The sequence below is a fragment of the Cryptotermes secundus genome, unplaced genomic scaffold (genome assembly GCF_002891405.2).
Source record: "Cryptotermes secundus unplaced genomic scaffold, Csec_1.0 scaffold320, whole genome shotgun sequence".
NCBI classification, from domain to species: domain Eukaryota; kingdom Metazoa; phylum Arthropoda; class Insecta; order Blattodea; family Kalotermitidae; genus Cryptotermes; species Cryptotermes secundus.
This window is the reverse complement of record NW_019731221.1, coordinates 1,245,972-1,272,235: the sequence shown is the minus strand read 5'-3', so window position 1 is coordinate 1,272,235 and position 26,264 is coordinate 1,245,972. Positions and strand designations below refer to the sequence as shown.

At 42.7% G+C, this 26,264-nt stretch overlaps 1 protein-coding gene across 1 annotated transcript in view; it reads right to left on the bottom strand.

Annotated features, from left to right (window-relative positions):
- Positions 1-26,264, bottom strand: part of LOC111866479 (ubiquitin carboxyl-terminal hydrolase 48) — a 281,194-nt gene that overhangs the window by 164,614 nt on the left and 90,316 nt on the right. The window contains exon 15 of the mRNA XM_023855451.2: positions 12,606-12,713. Coding sequence (XP_023711219.1) covers positions 12,606-12,713 — 108 coding nt within the window. The remainder of the gene's footprint in view (positions 1-12,605; positions 12,714-26,264) is intronic.

Here is a 26,264-nt window from a genome sequence, read left to right as displayed (position 1 = left end):
TTTTAAGCACATGTATTACGATCTATGTGACAGTAGTCCTTAGCATGTTGTTATTGCCTTCTGAAGATGGTCACAACTACCGAAACATGAAAAGGCATTAACAAATAAACAAATATACTAAGTCACACTGGACGGTGTTGTCAAATCATTTTATAATAATGTTGAAGCAACATTTCAGCTCTATGTGAAGTAGGAGTTATATGGGGCTGACATTAACGAAAACTGTTTGACAGCTTTTTGTGTACACAACCATTACTAAATTTCATGGGAATCCATTCAGTAGTTTCCAAGACGGAACACGCAGTTAGATGGGCAGACACGTATTTCCCATAATTGATTGACTGTGTGCACGTGGTAGACCTGTTAATGTAGCTTAGGCCTAACACTGCGGACTGGATTCAATTCTTCGCGTGCCGTATTTTTCTCACCCCTGAGTTATGCAATATCAGAAGGAGCGTATAAGGAAACTATTGGCACAACTACAACAGCACAACAGCAACCTGTGTATTATCTCGCCCACACACGGCGAACCAATTTAAACTCCTAACTGTGGAGAACTGATGGTCCTGTGTCCATTGAAGCTGATATAAAGCGAGTCTGGTAATTAATCAAACCCACAACAAAGTTTAAATTAGCATGCTTATGTGTGTGGAAGACAAGTTTGGGTCACAAATAGTACATTAACTCGAAAGATGGCCTGCAGAAAGTCGTAATGTTAAACCGGAGTTTCAGTCCTTAAATCTTTGTGCTACCGCTCACTGTAAGGGAATAGTAAGGGTCAGGTCCTCAACAACTGACAACCCACACATTAAGATATCAAGCCAACTTTGCACTTCCTACTTCTTTAATTCAACAATACCAGTATGACATCTATGCGACCTTCTGAGGTGGACTACCAATGTGCTGTTGCAGAAGAGCTTAAAAAATATAAAAATTGTTTGAAGATTGCAACGTAGCGAGAATGCGACATTCATTTACGTGAGTTTCACTCTGTGACTGACCTCGAGGGAAAGGTCATAAATAAACGGTGACAGCAAACATCATCATCATCATCATCATCATCATCATCATCAGTAATCTGTCAGACGACAGGTCCACAGTCTCTTCCAAAACAATTCCTCCACCTAACTATAACACTAACACTAGCCCTACCTTTATGAGTAAGATTTATAGTATTCGGCTGAACCAACAGCACAAACCACATATTCGAACACTTAGTGCCGCAGGGAACCCCGGCACCCCTAATACCATTTCATAGTTTGTACCGAAACAATCAGAACATACAAGCCTAAAATTCGAGAAGATCAGGCACACTTAAATAGCAGTACGAGAAATCAATTTACTTTTGTACCGTCTTTTTTTTATATTCCAGATGGTACAAGGTAAAGTAAAGCTATCCCTGTAACAGGCAGTGGAGGCCCATAGCGTTGTGAGACGTCGAGGCTCCCACATTTTCTCTAGACAATCGACTCAGATGGCGGTAAGGTTGTCAGCCTTACACGCCGGCCGCCCTTTACACCCCCCTCCGGAAGATTCCTGGTACTCCTTTCTGATGGTGGCTCAGTCGACCATAGGGTCATAGTGCGGCTGGAAGGATTAGGTATATTGAAACAAATCCACCTCATCAGGACTCGAACCCGCGACCTTCCGGCTTGTAGCATAGTGCCTCAACCAACTATGACTGTCAACGTGACCCAGATGCTACAAGGAGAGATGACAAATACACAACTAAATTCCGAAATTTATGGCACATAATGTCATGAACCGAGTCACATGTATTCCAGCATTTTAGTACACTAATATACATATTAACATATGTATATAAAACCAGATACAACGTAATCTAAGGACGGTTCTCTAATATACGAAAATACAGGACTGCAAACACAAATGGATGGGACACTTGTACGAAATAGGAGACAATAGACATTTCAAAATAACATAAAAACATAAATCCAAACGATGTAAAAATACTAAGACGGCCACGGAAATTATAAACTGATCAGCGAAGCAGGGACATACAATACTGGCTGCTTCACGAAGCGCAGAAGTACCAGAATAACAGTCACAGTAACAGAACAGAGAGTGATAGTGACTACTCTTTCGATAAACTTATCTTCACGCCTTGTATACGCCTTCACGGCGCCGTGACTTAGAGAGCGCCTACTTCGCTGTGACAACCACAACTTTCTTCACTCCAGTAGGCTTCCGTACGCGTTCGCAGCCGTCCCGCCTCTGCAGAACACCGACATAACACTGAGAACTGACATTACTATGCTAATGAGAGGGCACCAAGCCCTGCTGGATCCAACGACACCCTGAAAACCAATATTTAAAACAGAATGTGATGATGCGGGCAATGTGAAAACAAACCGAACACGAGCAACTCAAAAATCTGTCAGAGGATTCCACCCTCGGACTACAGGGAGTTGCGGTATGTGACGCTCCCATTGTGCCTACCAAGTGCCAATTGCCCCCTCCCACAAAGATGCAAATAAACTGCTGTACNTTTCGATAAACTTATCTTCACGCCTTGTATACGCCTTCACGGCGCCCTGACTTAGAGAGCGTCTACTTCGCTGTGACAACTACAACTTTCTTCACCCCAGTAGGCTTCCGTACGCATTCGCAGCCGTCCCGCCTCTGCAGAACACCGACACAACACAGAGAACTGACATTACTATGCTAATGAGAGGGCACCAAGCCCTGCTGGATCCAACGACACGCTGAAAACCAATATTTAAAACAGAATGTGATGATGCGGGCAATGTGAAAGCAAATCGAACACCAGCAACTCAAAAATCTGTCAGAAGATTCAACCCTCGGACTACAGGGAGTTGCGGTATGTGACGCTCCCAGTGTGCCTGCCAAGTGCCAATTGCCCCCTCACACAAAGATGCAAATAAACTGCTGTATATGATATTCAGCAACAGAAATTCAACGGTGCAGTCGCTGTCTGAAACTGCACCGAACTGCCTCTACGAGTGTTGAAGTTAATCTTTGAACTGAAAGAATGATGAGGTATTTCAAGTTCACGACCACTTCGTGTGTCATACGAGTAAGCCCTTGAGATCACGAGCTGTATGCGTATGTCTCTATGTGTACCCCATTTCAACTTTTAAATCAGTTGACTTACTCGTATTTTCACGAAATTTAAGACGAAACTTAAGCCACTAAAATCAATCTCATATCACAATTTTTAATTTCCTGGTCACGAAAACATGACAGCCATGTGAATTTATTAGCTGGAAGCGACTCTGGCGTTACTTAATTTGGAATCCTGAGGAGAAGTACGATAACAGAACTTTATGCAACTTTTACTGAGGTAATTTTCTATTACAGAATGTAAAATAACAACATTTAACTGACGCTAGTAAGGAGCTTGGTCAGCGGCCTCCGTAGCCTAGAGGTAACGTTCCCACCTCATGACTCGTGGTACGCGGGTTCAAATACCCGGCGGAGGTCGTCGAATTTTTAAGGGCGGAAAAATTCAGGGAACAAGTCCTCCGGGAGGGACTTTAAGCTGTGTGTCCCGTGTCGTAACTTTACGGCACGTAAAAGAACCTCATATCCCCAAAGGGGATCACTGAGACAAATTCCAGGACGTTTCCCGCCCAACAGCAGGCCTCTGATAGATGGGGGAAGCATTATAGATACCACCAAGCCAGTAGGGGCCGAACTCGCTGGCTCGGTCGGGACTGATGGTACGCACCATTTATGGGTAGGGTAAAGAGACTGGTAGAATATCATAGAGGGAAGCACAATAGATCAAACTGGTCGCGGTGCATGGGGAAACCCACCCTCTCTAAATAACTAACTAAGGAGATTGGTCTACAAGTAAACACGGAGAAAATTAAGTACATGTTGCTCTCTCGCCACCAAAAACGCATGGCAACATCAGGACATAAAGATAGGTAGCAGATGATTTGAAAATGTGGCGCAGTTCAGATATTTGGGAACGACGATAACAAATCGAAGCCTGATTGATGTGGAAATTAAGAAGAGACTGAACTCGGGTAATGCTTGCTACCATTCAGTCCAGAACCTTTTGTCTTCTCGTCTGCTGTCCAAAAACATAAAATTAGAATATACAAAACTATAAATTTGCCTGTGGTTCTGTATGGCTGTGAAACTTAGTCTCTGACATTAAGGGAGGAACATAGACTGAGAGTGTTTGAGAACAGGGTGCTGAGGAGAACATTTGGACAGCAGAGAGATGAAGTGACAGGAGGTTGGAGAAAACTGCATAATGACGAACTTCATATCGTGTACGCTTCTCCAAGTATAATTAGAATCATCAATATAATGAGGATTAGGTGGGCAGAGCATGTAGCACGAGTGGGGGAGAGGATAAGTGCAAATAAGATATTGGTGGGAAAGCCGGAAGGAAGGGGACCAGTGGGAAGACCAAGGCGTAGGTGGGTGGACAATATTAAAATGGATCTTAGAGAGATATGATGGCATGGTATGGATTGGATTGATCTGGCTCAGGATAGAGACTGCTGGAGGGCTCTTGTGAACACGGTAATGAACCTTCGGGTTCCATAAAATGCTGGGAAGTTCCTGAGTAGATGCACAATTGGCAGCTTCTCAAGAAGGGCTCAGCTCCATGAGTGAAAATAACAACATGGCAGTTGTGCGAAAATCTCGTTTCCCTTTTGGTCAGTTTGTGATAACTAACAGAACAGTGAAGCTAGACAAGAACATGCCTATACATTACGCAAGAAATATTGTTTGAAAGTTATTAGTTAAGATCATAGCAACGATGCGACTTGACGTATATAGACTGTGTGCTTATGTAACACAAAAATCACAAAAATCAAACCAACAACAATAACAGCACTACATCTGTAAAAGTTACACAGTTGGAAGTTAGGCTTCATAAGTTCTGCTCGCAAGTCTTGTTGTAACTGTTGTCCGTAAACATTTAGACAACAACATCCTGTACAAGCTGTGAAATTGGAATTTCAGTTCTATGGGGCGTGGACGATATCGTAAGTCATGCAAATACAGCTTGTGGGCGGGAGGGACAACTCCCGGCAGCAAAAGCAGTTACGAGACCTGCAACTAAACACTTCACTGCTGGAGTCACTGACTGGGCTCTTACGCAGTTCAGCGTTCCTTGCAAGTTGCACAGCTGATGGGCCCCACACCCAAATACAGATCTTTCAGCGTGAAATGAAAACACGGACGTATCTATGTATGTTTAATCTGCATAAAGGTCAGTTACAGACAAATGCAAACGATACAATATTTCTGTCTCGCATATGAATAAAAATAGTGTCACGTACCGGAGGGGGGGGTCGTGACTAATAAGACGGGTATTGGATTCGATTACCGAATTTATTTGACCTTTATACAAATGGTTACATCAGTTCACAAATCACTGACACACTGTCGTCTTCTGACTGGACACGCCACTGTAATTATTCTGACTTCCAACTCAACTGAACTCCACTACTCCGTTGTACTCCCTCGTACTCCTTCGTACTCTATTCTTCTGACTGTGCCCTCTTATCGGCACGGACCCCAAGGAAAAGGCCGTCCTCTGTTGTCAATAATGAGTGTTTATTGGTCCGCTACCTAGCGATGGATGTTCTTCTATTATTGGAAGCGTAACTTCGGGAATGTGTTTACTGAGCCGTTGCCTAGCAATGGGCATATGCGTCACAATAAGTTCAATTCAGACCTTCAGTGATTATGCGAACTATAAGCAGTCTAACGGTAGCATCTAATTGCACGGGGTTTTCACGTAACAATGATTAAATTTGTATTCTATACCAAGGAATTTAACAGCTGAAATAAGACAAGTACGTTTCTACTCTGAATAAATAACATAAAAATTCTGTAATAATGAACAGTTTCCGGCTTTCTGTTCTAGTCCGGGATGTGCTCAGTCGGAAGAGCGACAGGCTGGACGAAATAAATAACCTCTACCCCAGTATCCAGCCCGGCTCAGAGTCCTACCCAGCCTCATATCCAATGGCTACCTGAGGCTCTTTCCCCGGGGTTAAAGATGCAGGGGCGTGAAGCTGACCGCTCGCCTCCATCTTGTGAGGAGATCAAGAACGGTGGAGCTATACCTTCATTCCTTATACGTCTTCCTGGTGTAGTGTTTAATTTGTTAAACACAGGGGCAACTTTACCTTTTTTTTTCCTTGGCACTACAGCCCCAGTGGGCCCAGGCCTACCTCCATGAACTTCTCCGTTCACTTCGGTTTTTCTAGATCTTAGATACGGTAGGACTCCTTGGGCGGGTGATCAGCTCGTCGCAAGGCCTCTACCTGTACACAAACACAGAAAAACGCACACACACATCCATGCCCTGAGTGGGATTCGAACCCACGCTCCCGGCTTCCGAGCGAGCGAAGACAGTACATGCCTTAGACCGCTCGGCTACCGTGACCGGCCAACTCTACCTTACCTTACGTTTATCTTTCTCTTAGTTTGTCCTGTGAGGGAAGAGGGCAATACCGAAACGACCGCTGGGTTCTTAAGGCCTTAACAGTAACAGGTTCGACAGAGGCGAAGCAGCTAATTTCTTTGACGCTTTAATGGTCTGCCTAAGTAGCCTAAATCTCCAAGGAGTGGAACGTCTCTCGTTAATTATGCACATCGTTTCGTAAGCCTTGTTATGCATAATTGAGGAGTCGTGGCTCACGCAGGAAAGGTCAAGAAGATTTAAGGAACATTCTTTCACCTGCACACGGTGAGCAGACCATTGCCCTTCTGCACTAGTAATCTTGCTTCCGAAGCTTATCATCCTATACACGCGTTAACACGCTAACCTACAGCCAGATTAGCAATCCGGCATGTCTTCTGTAATGGCCCGTCAATAGATGGACGGGGGCCTCACAATCATGCATTTAGCAAGGAAATAATTTATGAACTCCAAGATACAGGAACTTTCTGAGATGTCAGGTTTGAAACTTCCACGCAGTAAATATGGAGAAGATACGACATTCTAGGATGTGACGTCGTGTAGTCTGTTGAATTCGTACGAAAGATATCCGGAAAGTAAAGATACAAAGTCCAGAAAATATTTATAAAGCATTTTTGGGAGAGATTCGCTTGTACCAGTTTTACAGCACACCTTTATTTATTTTTTAATATAGTCACCACGGATCGCAATGCACTTAGTGAGCACGGGAAGGAGTTTTTTTTTATTTCAGCGCCGTAGAAATCTCCCGCCTGCTCTCTTAGCCATGGAGATCAGTTCTTGACACTTCTGGATATTGTTGATGAAGTTCATCGATGGTTAAATGTCTGTCTGCACTTTTCATCAGTGACAACGGATGGCCTTCCACTCCTTATTTCATCATGAAGATCGCTTCTTCCCGCTTCAAATTCACTACATCATTTTGCCACGTTTTGCCTCTTCATAACATCTTCGCCATAAACAGAGACAAGTTGGCGATGAATGTCAGCAGCAGTTTCTTCTTTCGCGTGAAGAAATCGAATTACTGCACGAACCTCACATTTGGCGTGATTTTGAACCGACACGGCCTTTTTAAACACATACTGCGAGCACGACGTTGCCGTGACTGTGACCGGTGAACTCTGCCTGTCGGTTCCTATCTCACACAGCAGCACTGCCATTTCTGAAGAAGAAAAAAAAATCCCTTGAATTTTTACTGGACTTGTATCTTTACTTTCCGTATATCCCTCGTACAAACGTTTCGGAGGAACCTGTTTTCTTCATCTTAAGTGTAAGAGAATGAATCTTTCGCTCTGAACGTCCATTTAAAACATCGGTACCTGTATGCAAAATTGCATAGCATCATATCCCAGAAGTGAGTAATCTTTGAAGTTCTTGACTAAACTCTTTAAGAAATTCCGCGCTTTTATGGAATCCGACGCTTAGAGTGTTCATAATATCCGGCCACTGGACCCTATACTGAGCCTGTTCAATCCAGTATACACTCTTGCACACTATACTGTGGCGTATAGACCCGTTGCTATGCGGCGACTCTGTAAACAACATCCGTTGCAATGTAATAGGCGAATAAACAAACACCCGTTTCTATGCAAAAGCGGTGGTATGTTGCACTGTAATAACGGAAATGGTGTTTCTACGTGGTTCGTGCCGAAACGTTATAAAGGGACAGTCGAGTTTCTGAATTACAGTTGCCAGCAGTTTAGTGAGTGAAGTGACGTGAAGTAGCTGCTTAGTGATTGAGAAAGTTCAGTTGTCAGTTGTTAGCCAGACTAGGTGGGTTGGTATGAGATGGCCGCCAACCCGGGAGTTAGAGAACTGCAGTTGTGTCGTTACGAGCCGTTACTGCTAAAAGGTGGTATCTGAGACACAGTAACAGTTCTAGAACCTAGAGTAAGGAAAATGAACGCCGTTGGAAGCCGTTACCAGGCAACGGCCAGATAAGACTGTAATAGACTGAGGATACTAATCTGCGTGTCACAGTGATCTGCAAGGGTAGACATGAATTGTGTGTATAAGCAGTCAATAAATCTAGTCATCAATTCAAGCTTCGTCTATAGTCACTCAAACACGTGACAATATGTAGATGTTGGGTCTATACTTCAGTATCTTCTTCATACCTATACAACGTTCTACAAAGTGGTATCTTCCCTTCATATTTTCAACTATGAGTTCGTTTGCACTTATCTTCCTAATGTGTGGGTACTGTGTACGAGCTTACGTAAGTTACCTTGATCTTATCATCCTAATATGGCCTACGAAGCTGTAATCCTCATCACGTACACCATGTGCTTATAAATATACTGTGGCAATGAATTCGTGGCCGGTCACGGTAGCCGAGCGGTCTAAGGCATGCACTGTCTTCGCTCGCTCGGAAGCCGGGACAGTGGATTCGGATGTTTCCTGTGAGGTACGAACTGAATTCTTAAATATTGTTCTTCTACACTGCCGGTCACGGTAGCCGAGCGGTCTAAGGCATGTACTGTCTTCGCTCGTTCGGAAGCCGGGATCGTGGGTTCGAATCATACTCAGGGCGTGGATGTTTAGTTTGTGTGTGTGCGTTTTTCTGTGTTTGTGTACAGGTAGAGGCCTTGCGACGAGCTGATCACCCGCCCAAGGAGTCCTACCGAATGTGTAAGATCTAGAAAACCCGAAGTGAACGGAGAAGTTCATGGAGGTAGGCCTAGGCCCACTGCGGCTGTGGTGCCAGGGAAAAAGAGAATGAATTCGTGAGTATGAATTGAGACTGAAGAGGCCGCAAAATATTTGGGATCCTTAGCAAAGGAAGTAAACGCGAAAAGAAACAAAAGGAACAGACTGAAGAAGCGTATAGTGAGAAAAGAGGGACAGGAGGAATGAGACACGAGAGTGGATAAGACGGTAGTGTGTATGGTATTGACGGGAGAGAGAAGAGATGTGTTAATGATGGAGATTAATGCCTGTCCAAGGAAGCAGGACCGGCAGCAAAACACAGCAGCCTCGTGGATACTAGGAATCTGCACCACCAGCGATTTAAATTTACGTACCACTTGGTACTCCACCCGTCAGTGCCTTCACACCTTCCTTCAAAATGCAGGGATCAGTGAAGCACAGCGCAAAGCTCTCATACCTTGATGCCAACATCACCTTTACGTGATAACACTCGTCATTACGTAGCTACTGGAACTGAGTTATGATGCTGCTACATTCGGCGTAGAATAAATTCGACTATGTAAGTCCTAGCATAACAATTCTGGAGCTTTCGCCCACACTTGTTTCATTACCTCGAAAACGGAAACACTTGCGCAAAAAGCAAGCATCTTGAGCACAAAATGTGTTTCGTTTCTCTAAACTTGTTGGTAACGTTTTTCGCTCCAGTAAATATTTATCGAGTTAAACCTGGAGAAGCGCGAAGAGAGGCGAGTAAGTTTTTATGTAAGATGTCCGCTATTTTTTACCTATTTTAACCAAAACTGTAACCATGTAGAACATTTTGGCAAAAAAACGTAAAGTTATCCCTGTGCTTAACTAATTAAGTATTATGCCATGAAGGTGTATGGGGGAGTGGAAGTATAGATCAACATTTTCTTGACCTCAGCACTAGTTGGAGGTGAGTGGTCAGCTTCACGCCCCTGCCGCTTTACCCCCAGGGAAAGAGCCCCCGGTACCCATTGGATAGGAGGCTGGGTGTGCCCTAGAGCCGGTCTGGACGCTGTGGAGAAGAGAAAATTCTTGACCGTACCGGGACTCGAACTCCTATCCCTCTATCGTCCAGCCCGTAGCAAATCGCTATGCAGACTACGCTATCCCGGCTCACAGAAAATTTTAGTAAAACTCTCTAAAATTAAATGTCATGCAATTCCGTTCAGCGGTTCCGGAGTTGTGAGTTTCTCTGCAGGTAATTTAACGACAATGTCGGTAATTCAGACCACAAACATCGCGTCAGATGATTCGATGAGAGTAAACGAATTGGAAAGGTTTTGGTAGGAATCGGTCATGGCCTAATTTTAAAGTCTCCGCCTCCAGGAACTTATAAAAACCCTGACTTAAGGATACTCATGCCATGGAAACGTATGTGAGAGTGGAGACATAGGTCCACGCCTTCTCGACCTTGGCACTGGATGGAGCTTCATGAACTGGACGCTTTACCCATGGGGAAAGGTCGGGGTACCCACTGAACAGGAGATGAGTGGGCCCCATAGTGGATCTCAGTGCTGTGCAGAATCCCGACTAAAACGGAACTCCGAATCCTAGGTCGTCCAGCCAGTACCCTAGACACTATGTGTGTACTGAGTGAATTATCTGTTGTTTTTTTTTTCACTTATGTTACTCTAACCGTATTAGGATTTAACTATCGCATCATGTCGTTTTCCTCAGTTCTTCTTCCTTAGCCCTAACAGATAAAGGTAAAGTTTTCTTTGTGCTTAACTAATTAAGCACTACAACATGAAGGCGTATGAGGAAGTGGAAGTATAGATCAACATTTTCTTGACCTCAGCACTACTTGGAGGTGAGTGGTCAGCTTCACGCCCTGCAGCTTTACCCCCGGGGAAATAGCCCTAGGTACCCATTGCATAGGAGGCTGGGTGGGCCCCAGAGCCGGTCTGGCCAACGCGGAGAACAGAAAATTCTTGACCCTACCAGGACTCCAACTCCGACCCCTCAGTCGTCCAGCCCGTAGCCAGTCGCTATACCGACTGAGCTACCTTAACTCCAGTATGAATGAAAGTTATTCTCTGAGAATAAATTGAATCCTTGGTTACCGCCACATATACAAAACGAATTTAAAGCAAACAGCCGTGACGCCAATGTCTATATTCACGGCAATAAATCAGCAGATGGCTTCTTCTTCAGTTTTCACATAATTGATCTGTGGCAATCTTGACATTACACCGTAAATCGCAAACGCAATAAGAAGTCCGTTGGTTTGCAATGTTTCTTCCAGTTCGTTTCAATCCGTCTTAAAGTCCTGTCTGTCGAAGGGCGCACGAGTGCAATATATCCCTTACGATTGTCCCACTGAGTAATTTGTACTACTCGTTATTGGAAATTCTTGATAACAGACTTACTGTTGTGGTTAGGGCCAACAGACAACTTGAATTATACCACATACAACTTCCTTTCCTATCCGTTTCATTCTTACCATAAAAACAGCGGATAGAAGCGGAGACAGCGCAATTTATAGAAGAAAGATTGGAAACTGTCGGTTCTTGGTTTACCTTGTGTTCTTCGTAAGAAGGAAGACATAATTGGGAGGTCGTGTCTGTCGTGTATATCCATCCTTCCTGCTTCCTATCCGGGATTTTGAAATGGTGGTTCACACCAAAAGTTGAAGAATTTTATTGTTGCTCATATTGTTGCAGTATATCCTCCGCTATATACAATAACGCTCAAATTGTTGAAATCTGGAGCGTCTGTTCAAATTGCCTCATCGTAAAGTGTGTGTGTGACAAAGAGAGAGAGACCGATAGAAACTACACATTTCATTAAGATTTACAACTTTCATATTAAATATTTTAGATACGGTGAACACTTATTGAAAATTATAACAAACAAAACAAACTCTGTGGCCTGTAGTTTGCAAACAAACTATACCGACCGAGCGACCGCCGCTTGTCGGCGAAGCTAGTGTCAACTTCTGCGGATAGAGAGTGTCACGTGGTCGGCGCAACGAATTCTCACGGCCGTAAATTTCGGTTTTCTAGACCGGAGCCGCTATTTCCTTGAAATAACTCCTCAATTATCATCACGAGGCTGAGCGGACCCCGTTCCAGATCCACTTCTTCTCAGAAAATCTGGTAGAGCCAGGAATCAAACCCGAGACCTCTGGATCTGTAGCCAGAAACTTTGACCACTAAACCACAGAGACTGTCACAATAAATTATAACAAATAATAAATTATATTTAATCATAAATCGAACTGAATCTATATGTTTCTCCATGTCTATGCTGTGGTCTTATGTAGCAAGAGACCAACAAAAGCAAACGAAGAAACTGATTTTTACATGCAATCAATTACAATCCTAATTGCAGCATAGTGCCTCAACTAACTACGATACCGTGTGCCCCCCTGTAACTACTATTAGGCCAGCAAAATAATTTTATTTTTGTAGTATTACTATAGTTAGACACTTTTATATAGTATGTAGCAGGCAGTTCAGCCCCTAAACATCCGTGGCACTTTTCTTACCTGGAACCTGATTCATTACATGACGCCGGGTCGTAAAGAAGACCACCGTGAGGACACAGAAGGGACTCATTCACGATGCAAGACTCTGGATCTTTTCGGCTCGGATCCCTGTAACAGAGAAAATTACGGAACGCTAGTCAGAAGGAAGTTCTCCCCTTGCTTAGGCATCACATTCAGAAAACATATGGACGTGTGGAGGTAAATCGCCAAGAATTCTTAAATCGACAATATTCATTCATTCATTCATCAGTAATCTGTCAAGACGACAGGTCCACAGTCTCTTCCAAAACAGTTCCTCCACTTGATGCGATCTAGAGCTTTCTCCTTCAAATGAAACATCTCGCATACATGGTATCTCTGGTTTTGGAAAGAGACTATCCAGGAAAAGTGATAATGTGGTAGTTTTTCCATTTGCTTTCCACATCGCAGTACAACAGCCGTTCAAACCACTCTGGTCACGCCTGTTGCTATACGAACTTGAACCATCTCGAGCATTATTTACTCTGTGCTTCAAGTCGCTGCTGATGACGCTGCTTCCGGCATCAGTTTTTGGTGTCTCTCTTCGTCTGATGCCTACCCTTTGACCTGTCCAGCAAGGGAGGCCCTGCCAGTAGCTACGCTACCGCTGGTATAGCTCTCAGGGTCCTTGGCATACTCAAACCCCCTCACCACGATTAGGTGGAGCCACCAACGAGGGGGAAATCGACAATATACGAGTATTAAAAACCAAGCAAACCAGCCAATTCAAAATGTTGTCTTGTGGGTTATGAAAATATGCGAGTGGTCCCTACCAACGTTTCGGGGGAACGTAATGCGTCCATGATCAGAGTAGAACAGCTGTAGAATCTGTATATATGGGAATTCATAACTCCCATCGGAAACCCCGACAATAATTCAGAATCACAGCACCCTTTTACAAATTTATTTGGTTCACAGAGTGATTCGAAATTTCTGTCAGGAGGTACTCATGAATTACCCTGTATTCTTCCGAAAAGTTGATTAAATAGCACAATCCAGAAGATCACAATATGATTCTTCACCGCCGTGAAGGTCTCTTATCTTATGCGGTAACAACAGTTGTGCAGTATCAGGAACAATCCGTGACAGCTAAATCAATCAGCCTCAATTAAACTTTGCCTTTGGTACTGTACTGTACTTAAGAATTAGGGTAATGAAATGATGTCGCTAGCGGATAAGGTCCTTTGCAGAACGTCCTTGGCATTACAATGTATAACAAGTTACAATGCAAGCAAACAAGCAATATCACGAGATTATGGCTGTCGCTCTGTCTTTCTCCCTTTCCTTCCGAATGAAAACCCTTCCTTTCACCTATTTTGATTCAAAGTTTAAACTGGAGGTACGCGGTCAGTTTCACCACCTTTGATCCAAGAAAACCACTCCCCCGGGTCACCATTAACTCGAACATTGGGTAGGAAGAGGCATGGGCCGCAGAGCTAGTCTGGGTTCACTGAGGACGAAAGGAGTCCATCGAAAAACGAACGACTTCTCTCAAGCAAGCATTCATTATACTGAATACGCCATACTAGGCTACAGATCTAGAGCAACTTTGCTGTTTTTAAAAATGTTTTATACCAGTACGCGAACAAGATAAAAATATATCCATCATGCAAAAGTAATGATGATGTGGGCAAGGCATGTAGCACGAATTGGGGAAAAGAGGAATGCATACAGGATATTTGTGGGAAAGAGACCACTGGGAAGACCAAGGCGTAGGCGGTTGGACAATATTAAAATGGATCCTAGAGAGATAGGATGGGATGGTATGGATTGGATTTATCTGACTCAGTATAGGGACCAGTGGAGGGCTCTTGTGAACACGGTAATAAACCTTCGGGTTACATAAAATGCTGGGAAATTCTTCAGTAGCTGCACAATTGGCGGCCTGTCAATAAGGGCTCAGTTCCATGAGTGCGTGGGGAGTGATCATGTAAAAGTTCTGGTACATTCGGTCGCTACAGTCTGATTACATCGAAAATTGAAACACTTACGGGGAAAAGTGTATGGAGCACAAAATGCGCAATTTATTCTTTTATCTGAAACACTGATTGCTATGGCAAATATTTATCGAGTTATACAGAAGATACTGGTCTTGTTTGACAGCCCCAGAAACTATTCATCGTACCGTGTGGCTATTACGATAACACTGATCAGCGTATCAAACTTCACCACTTTTAAATGAATCTCTGCTAAAAACTAATATAGTACATGATACAACATGTAGATGATTAAGAGCTAAAACTTTCATCATAAAGGTCCAGGCCCAGTAAATTGCTGCTGGTGCTCGCCAGCACAGTCGTTCTTGTTTTAAGGCCCCGTTGGAACCCATGTCAAAATTTTTGTTCCTTCCAAGACCATTTATGTGTTTGGAAATGGGGTCTCATCTTCGACGATAAGAGAGGTTCAAGTAAGGACATTAGTACTTTATGGATATCACACACACTCTTTGTCACTTTAGTAGAATGAATAAAACGTATAGAAAACATACACGAGGCATCTGTCAACGCAGGTTCTGCAGCAGATTATGCCTTATTTTTATCACTCCGAAACGGCTGCTAGTCATTTTAACGGTCATAGGACTGACCATAACCAAGTTAAAGCCTCTTACACTACAGGGGCTTAAACTTGGCTATAAGTGTTGTTTCTCGTCTCCTGTCGCGTAACTAACACGGAACATCCGAACATCCAGAATTCACTCCATGCTCTTGCCAATACGTACTGCAGCCACAGCTGTTACAGTGACAGACAAGTGCCGCGGTAGAGTTGTCTCACGTGTTTCAAACCTCCATTCCCTGTCTTACATTTTAACTGATCGAGTGAACTCAGTTTATCCACATCTAAGTGTTATTCCTCCCATAAAGATTTAACTACTACCACTACAACCAGAAGAGTGCTATGCTTTACTGCTTGCATCGAGGCAGGCGTGCACTAGAAAGTCCGCGGGTTCCGGTCGTTGTTTGTAATACAAAATGTAGCTACAAATCTTTGGAAGAAACAATTTTTCTAAAAAAAAATATATATTTTTTTTATTTGAAATCCAGCAATTCGAATGATTCGATTGTTCTTACGCACCGATGGTATAATTAATTCAGATTATCCAGGATGCAAAAAACACACACACACATATATATATCTATATATACACACACGTATAAGGCTATAATGTCATGCAGTGCGATCTCATTTTAAGCGACAGATGCGTTCCTGAAGACCTCACATAATTCAAGACAAGTACTGAAACATATACATGATTCTTACCGACTTTTTGTGGAGGCGGGGCAGAGGGGGGGGGGGATTAGCATTATTTCAAAATTTGCGCACAAAGTGAGACTTTATTATATTTTTATATAGCTCTATTTCAAAATTGTTTAATTCACTTTCGCAAAAAGTGGACCGCACTCTGCTGGTAAAGGCTTTCTTTCTGTCTTATTGTGTTCCACGTTAATGTTTAACAACGTTTTATCTAACTATGGCTCCACTGCTCTTGTGGACCTCTGCCGCTTTTTCAGCTTCTTGATATATACAGTCTCTAGGACTCCTTGAACGGGGCATCTTCCCGTCGCAAGGCCGGTAACTATCCACAGAATGAACGCACACAGACACCCATGCCTCGAGAGGGATTCGAAACCACGATCCCAAGGTTCGAGTGGGTGAAGACGGTTCATGACTTAGACTGCTCGGCCACTGGAATCGGCCTTAACAAAGGTTACAAGCAGTAAACATTACGTGTCTTTCGCGAGATTCTTAAAATCGTACAAAACCTTTTTGCAGATGCTTGGTGACATGCAGATTGGAAGACCCTTCGTCGCTGGTTTACGTAGGTAACTTTTTACATAGAGTAAACAAAATGTTTTAACACCGGAAAAAATTCTTCCACAGTCAACTCTATCTCTCGTGAGGCCAGGCAATTGCCCATCGTGGAAAATATGGATTAATAAAAACACATAGGATGTTGACGACCCTTTTCCTTGTTCACTGAGGTAGATAAAACGAGTCAGAATGCGAGGAAATTGAAGGGAAATAATTTAAACAATCTTCTCTACGATACACTCGGCATCACAAACTGTTGGCACATGGAAGAGTGCAAAACGGCACACCCAACTCCAGTCACCAAAACCAACACTCAATATCTGGCACAAAGAATACCAATTCATGAAATTCTAAATTGAAAAATTAATAGCTCTGGACGCTTCTTGGTACATTAAGAGGCAATATATAACTGACTGCACATTTTTTGTGAATACTTTTTTAAGCACTGGAACATTTCAAGTGTCTATTCAAAAGCAAAATATTAACCACTTATATGTGTGCACTATTGTTTTAATAAAAGAAAGAACATATCTATCCTACATGTTCAGACCATACGAATTTTAAATACATGATGGTGGAAATATGAGATTCCAGTCTTCAACCCTGAGGGAAGAAGGTAGTAGGATCCTACGAAACTTTAGTTTCTATCTACAAAACTGCATGTCGCCACATCCCAGAAGACCGTAACCTTAATATTCGCTGACGTGAAAATTTAGATCTCATAAATACGAGTGCATTCTGTGATCACAATGTGAGAAAATTCCATTTATGTTCTTAACAAATTTATTCCGGAACGACTCATCTGTGAATAATTCCATAACTGTGATCAGGAAAAGAAATGTTCATCAAAGGGAAATAAAGCCTTGTGGTCAAGGCCAACCGACGTTGCGTCCTTGCTGTTCAGTGTGCTGATACCGCTCATGACATCAGCCCAGGTCAGTGGATAATTTCCATTGTGTTATAGTAAAGGCAGAAGCGTATCCAGTTCTATACTGTGATGACTGTATCGGTAGGAACAAATTAATGCAAATAGACCGTACATGAGACCATCAACGACACACTGAACAAAAATTCCAGGATAGGGAAGTTGAAAAGGGGGAAAATGGATACACACACACAAAAACACCTTTAAACTGGAGCTTACGTAAGCTGCTACAAACATAAATGTTGTACGTGAAGTTTCTCATAGGAGTATCGCATTCGGGGAACCGTCGACATATTCCAACATGGCTCATGGCCATTCTGCCAAGATTTGGCCTCATCCATTGGCACACGACTACAAGCCCGTAGCCCGTCGCTGTAAAATGTAAAAAGAAGTAAAGGTATCCCTGTAACAGGCCTTGGAGGCCCATAGGGTTGTGAGATGTTGAGGTTCCCACATTTTCTAGACAATCGGCTTATAGATGGCGACAAGGTTGTCAGCCCTATGCGTCAGCCGCCCTTTACCCCCAAGAATATTCCTTCTGTTAGAGGCTGAGTCGACCCCAGGGCCATAGTGCGGCTGGAAGGATTTGGTAAATTGAAAAAATCCACCTCATCAGGATTAGATCTCGCGACCTTCCGGCTCGTACCATAGTGCCTCAAACCAACTATGATACCGCGTGCCCCTGCCCGTCGCTGTAGAAAAATATTAATTGTAAAGTGTTCTGACAAAGATATGTATAACAGAGGTCCAATAACTGAAATTAGCTACTTCTAAGGAACCTCTCCGCCCCTTCACCTGAGGATGGGAAAGTTTCGAAACGTTCCCTCACAAAATGGAGGAAGTGCAGACACTCAGCTGTCTCAAACAAACAAAAAAAACGTAAGTTTTGAGGTTTCCACGGCGATGACTATGAAGAAAGTCGTCTTCTGTGTTTTTGAGCCGTGTATTCTTCGTTTTGGCCGACGTTTCGGAGGAACGTCGGCCAAAACGAAGAATACACGGCGCCAAAACCCAGAAGACGACTTTCTTCAAACAAAAAAATGTTCGTAGCTAAACCACATGGGACGACAACACTTGGACGCCTATGTGAAACGAGAGGGTCAAATTAAAATGAAGCATAGAGAATAAGGAGCGAAGAGGTGCAACTGAACTGGTCGACTATGCGGTCAAAGAGGGAATTTCTATAATCATAAGCTTTGTACCAAATAATTTGGACAGTGCAATTATTTTATGAATGTTGACCGACTGACAGCTTTAATCAATGGCATACCTTAGGGTCATGAAGGATCATAGTTACTTCTCTGTAACCCTATTAGTGAGATTCGTGGGCCCAATGCCCCCTTATTCAAATGGGGCTGTCAAAATTACAGGCATCGACTGACCGACTTTCCTGATTTTCGAGACACTCTGTATGCCTACGAACATCATATCACTTGAATAGTGCTAGCTTCCGAAATATAACGCCGTGTATTCCGTTGAAAGACAACCGGTTTCGGAGACACTACCGCCTCCATCTTCAGGATTTATTCTTCAACTTTGAAGATGGAGGCGAAGTTCGTCCAAAACATCGGTTGACTTCCAATGGACTACATGGTGTTATATCTCAGAAGATAGTACTCTTCATAAACACCGCTGTGAGCACCTTATATACTGCACATCAAGTCACTTCATCACCGCGCCAGCAATACCCCCAACACAACAGTCACGCAATCTTAGAACTTCCCAGTTTTCATTATGTTAATATTTACGAAATTCAAACGTTGGAATACGGCGACATAGAGGCATGTTAGTCTCTTAACTATGAATGATGAATGACTTATCACGTAGGGGGTGTTCCCACAAAAAATTCGCAGACATTTTTTATCAGCCGTCGCGATCAAGTGGGAAGTACCCCTGCTTCGTATTCGGTACGTCCCGGCTTCAAACATCGAACCAGGGATTGGCTGTCCTGACACGCTTTCCGTGGCTTTCTTCAAGGCAAATGCGAGTCAATACCTTAAATTAGGCTCCGGCCGCTTTGTTTCCAATCCATTATATATAAATCATCCTGTTATTCGATGCTGTATAATCTGAAGTAAAGCCGCGTCATAGCTCAAGCGGTTAGTCGCTGACTTCCCACCGCGGCGGCCGGGGTTCGATGCCGGGTCTGGTCAAGTGGGATTTGTGGTGGACAAAGTGGCGCTGGGGCAGGTTTTCTCCGAGTACTTCGGTTTCCCCTGCCAATCTTCATTCCACCAATTGTTCCACAATCACCCTCACCTATCATCTGGGGCTGGTACAATAGACCAGAAGTGGCCGCAGTAGAAGGGACTTAGTCCCACCCCACTAGCAATACAAAAAAATAGTCTGAACTACTGACGGCATCGTTATAAACCATAAATAACAAAACAAACAGCATTTCCTTCCTCAGTTCTGTCCCACATACACTCAAGTAATTTCATAATCTTGAGGTGCAGTCGAAAAAACTTATGTCATTTTTGTTCCCAGCTACAAATTAAAACCGTCTATACGCCTTTGGTTAAAAAAGAAGGGGTCTAATGTAAACATTATGAGCACAATGTTCTAGACGGAACTGTGTCAACGACTGCCCACCTCTCGCACTTTAAACCTCCAGAAAAACTTTCAATTACTACGCGGTCTTCCCTTGAGAATTTCCCGAATAATCAAAGGTGAGTAGGGGAGAAAAATATAACCGTGGGCAAAAATACATAATATGAAGGGTATGTAGTGTGGGACGTGAGCTACGAGGACTTTTATAAAAAACAGAAATGAAGTTCGGTCCACAGGAACTGCATCACTACACTAACAAGTACGAAAGACGTTCTGAAGAATACTGACATTCAAACAGCTTTCTTAATGTCAGCTCACTTAAAGATCAAACGACGTCCACGTGTATCCTATTTAATAACTTTCCAAGGATTTAGTGAACTTCCATTCAAGTTTCTGTCAAATTCATACAAATTGAAAATTTTGGATTCCATGGGACGGCATATACAATATATAGTTTACTTCTATTAAAAAAAATTTAAATTAAAGGGTTGTATAGAAGGTTTATTTTGGACTCTATCCATTGTCTGGTATATATAAGACAAAAAAACCACAACGTTTCGGAGACTAGATCTGTCTCCGTCCTCAGGTGGATGGGGCAAGACAGACCTACTCAGTTGGGCCCGTTAGAAAGAGCCAGTCTCTTTCACTGGTCCACTGGTCCAGACGATGGCTAGAGCCCAAAATAAACCTTATAGTTCTATACAGCATATACCATTGTCACAATCCTTTAAAGTCTAATGAAAGGGTTATTTATAACACTCTTTCTCGCAATCCATTCATTTGATGAACTAAAGCAACTTCCAGATGAAGCAGTTAGTCACAAGAAAAGGTCTGAAGACAGAGGCAAGCAGGAGGGCGTCGCATCGTGTCCTGGCTAGAGGATTATTATTAATGATCATCGACGTGGCAGTGAGAAGCTTGCGGAATTCCCGTGATGGTGACTTTAGTAACAGAAACAATATCTAGCTCGTCGCATATTCAATCATAATCAAATATACGTGTCAACTGAGGGATGAGGTTGGGGTGGCGGAGAGATATTTTACAGCATAAAGGCGGTAACGATGCCAGACAATAGACGCGTTACTGTGGAAATTCTGGGGATGGATTGGTCGAGGCAAGGGAAAGTGAGAGAAGCGTTGTATTTGGGGTAAAATGTCACTTTCAGGCAAAGAGATGGTTCTTAAGTAATAAGATGAACCAGTCTGCAAGAATGTTTTAATTACCGTATTTGCGAGTATACTCTTTTTTTTTTTGCAAATACCCCCCAGAAGAAAAGAAAGCCCGGGCCCTATGTTGGTGTACATGAAATACATCTATAATCTAACGTACTGACTTGGTCAATCAAGTTTCCGGGAGATATCTGGAAACTTCTAGGAAACAATTATGATGTTTATAAAATTTATATAAGTTTTCAGTCTATATGGTGAGGTTAGCAGGTAAGGTAAAAGAGGTAAAGCCAACCCTGTAACAGGCCGTGAAGGCCCATAGGGTTGTGAGACGTCGAGGCTCCCACATTTTCTAGACAATCGGCTCACAGGTGGCAGTGAAACCTTACACGCTGGCCGCCCTTTACTCCCCAGGAAGATTCCTGGTACTCATTTCTGTTAGAGGCTGAGTTGACCCCAGGGCCACAGTGTGGCTGGAAGGATTGGATCAATTGAAAAATCTAATGACCTCGTTGGGATTTATAATGACTATGATGTTTACAGATCGCCATGTTTGTACGTGTTGACATGTAATTAATATTTTATTTGTAAAAAGATGCTAAATTTGTAGGTATGCATACGGTCTATCTACATAAATATTTTCATATGCCAAGTTCCAAAGATCCATTCGTTACCGCCAATCAAACATAAACTGACACGTTGCTGTTTTAAATTCTACAAGAAGTTCCTTTAAATAAACTTGCACACATTTTGGAAGATGTTATTTACATTGTAAAATGTATATCCGTTGCTAGGGAACAGCTAGGTAAACATGTTCCCGCAAAGAAAAATTCTTGGCCAACAATAAGCAACAAGTAGTAAACAAGTTCCGTCAACGATAGAGGCCGTGTTTTCTATGTGGTCGGTCCGAAGGCTATATAACAACGTTTACAGACCAGAAGTTCAAGGCAATTGAGAGACCAGTGAGGAGTGCAGTGCAGTTGTCACTTCTATGCGGTTCAGGAGGAGATTATAAGAATAGCGAAGATAACGGACTGACAAGACAGAATCCAATAGCAGAGTCCAAAACGAAGATTAGAATTGAAATGTTGAAGACTTTACTTCATGTGTTATTGTTCCAGTAATAATTTGGAGTGTTATAATTCTTTATAGTTACGACTGGTAATTATCCAATTTTCCCAGGTTCGAATATCATACGTTTTATATCCATTTGTGACCTATTTACTGACGCTCCTTCGTATGTACAAATACTTACACACCGTTAAATCGTGTAAAAACTTACACTTACATTCTCAGATCCATTTTGCAACTAAATAAACTCTGAGGGGAAAATTATGAGTTCTCGTCATGAAGAGTTGAATCGATTGGCTGATATACGTTTCCAGCTATGGATGCATCCAAACAGCTTCTGTAGTTGTCGAGCGTTAAAATAGGCGATTCCATAGTTCCCAGTGCCTAATGAAAATTTAAGGTCACATTCATCAATTATCCAGTATGGAATTAAATATTCTGTGGGGAAAAAGACAAGATTCTGAACGTTAAAACATACGGTATACATATCACATATCTACCAATAGAAACAACAAAGTCCGTGGCCTATAGTCCGCAAACGAACTATACCGACCGAGCGACCGCCGCTTGTCGGCGAAGTTAGTGCCAACTTTAGCGGATAGAAGGTGTCGCGTGGTCAGGGCAACGAATCCTCACGGACGTTAATTTCGGTTTTCTAGACTGAAGCCGCTATTTCCTTGAAATAGCTTCTCAATTATCCTCACGAGGCTGAGTGGACCCCGTTCCAGACCCACTAAATCTCAGAAAATCTGGCAGAGTCGGAAATCGAACCCGGACCTCTAGATCTGAAGTCAAGAACTCTGATCACTAGACCACAGATACACTAGAAATAGTTACACGGCGTGACAACTTAGGCCCACCGGCTAGTGTAGGTGCTTAGCTAAGATCTGCAAGTAAATATACTGTGGGTAAAAGTGTTACGTTCCTAAACGCTAAACAAGATGGTACACATGGTTACCACTAAGAGTCAAGTTAGGGGGCTTTGGCCTATATCGGTCGGCTAGTCTACGTTGCGACTAGGAGCCACATCAATCTCCCATTAGCACCACCAGGAAGAAAGGCGGCCGCTTCAACTTCTAATGACCCCAAGACGCACGCAAGGGGTCGCCAGCACCAGAAAACTGTGGTCCATGTTAAAAGCAGTAATTAGGCCCGGGGCGACAGGAAGACCTTTGTAAACGAGCTGCTGTCCCGCGGGGAATGCGCCACCAAAGACGGTGAGAATATAATGTTTATATAACAACTTTAAAAAATTATCCTCACGAGGACGCATGTATAGGCCGCGTGCGTGTATAGGCCGCAGCACAATTTTCAGACAGAAATTATAGAAAAAATAATTTTCTTGGAATATTATTTCAGGAGTAGAACACCCTGTATTACTAATTATGAATATAATTTTTTTTAAATGAAGTGTGATTTCGAATATTTCGAATATAAGCCGCACCCCAGTTTTCCTCTTGAATTTTTGGCAAAAAATGTGCGGCCTATACATGCGTAAATACGGTATATTGATAAAATAAATTCATAATGTGAATCTTAATGTTATGCATCCTGTTTTGTGTCATAAACAAGGTACACAAAATGTACACATGCATATGCAGTCCACACAACAATATTCTGTATTTAAAAAAAGTAGACACTATCGTATCAACATTGTTTTTATTGACGCTATTTGTTTCGACCCTTATACTGGGTCATCATCAGACGTACAATGATAAAAAGAAATGTTGATACGATAGTGTCTACTTTGTTCTAAATGCAGAATATTGTTGTGAAGACTGCATACTCATGTATACATTTTCTGTACCTTGCATAATAGGAAGACCGCGCGTGTCCGTCGGCATGCTTCATCTTCGAAACTATTCAGAGGATTTATACAAAATTTGGTAGTGGAAAATTACACTATCAGTGTCGTGTGAAATTAATATATATCTAATCGGGTCAATACAAGTATGGGCTATAAACCTACTTCACGCGAAGCTCGAATCATATTGTTATTTTTGTCCAAAATGAAAAACTTCTCGCACAACCATACAGTATGCTCACTCACTCACTCATGGAGCTGAGCCCTTCTTGAGAAGCTGCCAATTGTGAAGCTACTCATAAACATCCCTGCATTTTATGTAAGCCGAAGGTTCATTACCGTGTTCACAAGAGCCTTCCACTGGTCCCTATCCTGAGTCAGATCTATCCAATCCATATCATTCCATCGTCTCTCTCTAAGATTCGTTTTAATATTGCCCACCCACCTTCGTCTTGGTCTTCCTGGTGATCTCCTTCTTTCTGGCCTTCCCACCAATATCATATAGTGATATTCCGCAACAAACTTATTTTTACGGAGTTCTTAGCTCCATACCCAACCCCCAAGCTGGAGGACCACCCTTTGTCGGCTGTCCGCTACCTTCCATATCTGGAGGGCGCCTCCTCCATCCGCAACCTGAGGACGCGCCATGCCGTGGTGACAAGAGACCCCCCCTAACATGGAATATGGTATGCTACAAAATATAGTAAAACACACGATATCTATTCCCGCAACTTTTACTTAACTTTCTTCGATATGGTGAATATTTAACGAAGTACCGAAGCCCATGTTTAATTCTATTCAGTATTGGGCCTATATACGTTATGCAACAAGACTGGATTTGCAGCAATAGATATGTCGTTATCATCATAATCACCACCACCACTAACATCGCGGTTTGACCACCAGATTTGATACGATCCCATTGAAACAGATTTGAATCTGCACTAAGTAAATTAACACAAAGGCCAAGAAGGCATATAAAACAGCAAAGGATGCATTTAATAGACATGTGACCCTCTCTGACCACATGTAACAAATCGAGAACAGCGAAACACATTTTCGTAAAAAGTGACTTGGAAAGACGATCAAAATTTGTCGAAACATTCCAATTTCGGCTAAAATCGAACAAGAAATAAAGGACAATTCATAAGAGCAACATGCAACCGGTTCTATACGCATCTCGGCCGTTAGCTAGGTGCATATCTATCAGAGCCAATACACACACACACACAATACAAACAAGTAGTTACTATAGGATTCTGACGATGGTGTATAACACACAGAGATATTGGGTTTTCGGACTTTATCCATCGTCCTGGTTTTATGATAACTAAGAAAAACATGACGTGTTGGAAACTGGATCTGTTTCCATCCTCAGGTGAGGGAAAACACCTATTCTGTTGGGTCCCTTAGAAAGAGCTAACCTCAATCACTGGACAAACCGATGTCACAAAACACAAAGGTTATAAACACCTGAGACCAGGCCAAGTCCATGAGAGCTAATAAGAAAAATATTCATTACAAATTGTTCCAAACACGCACAAGCGTGGAACCAGGAAATTTATGTCACGAAACCCTACCTAAGGACGGAAACAGATCGAGTTTCCGAAACGTCGTGTTTTGTCTTAGTTATCTTAAAACCAGGACGTTGGATAAAGTCCGAAAACCCAATATCTCCAAAATACAAACAGTTAAAATAATCAAAATTAATGTGTTTCTTTGACGTTGTGTTCTAAAGAACACAACGTTTCGAAGACTGAAACTGTTCTCGTCCTCAGATGATAGGATGGGAGACACCCTACCCTGTTGGGTCCGATAGAAGGAACTAATCCCATTCAGTGGATAACCCACGCCAGTAAACTACGGCTAGTAATATACACGCCTGAGATCAGGATTTGTCAGCGGGAAATAACAGGAAAATGTACAATAAAAATTGAGATAAAAGACCATGCGTCTACATATAATAGGCCCATAAACATATTCTTCAGAGAGAATGCCGAGTAACTGAACGTTAATATCGGTGGTACACATAGTTACCACTGTGCTACAAAAAGGGTAAAGCTATCTCTGTAAGAGGCAGTGAAGATCCATAGGGATGTGAGACGTCGAGGCTCCCACGTTTTCTCCAGACAATAGGCTCAGAGGTGGCGGTAAGGTTGTTTACGCGCCGGCCGCCCTTTACCCCCCCCCCCGGAATATTCCTGGTACTTATTTCTGTTAGAGGCTAAGTCGACCCGAGGGCCATAGTGCGGCTGGCTGAGGTCAACTGAAAAAATCCACCTCATCGGGACCGGAACCCGCGACTTTTCGGCTTG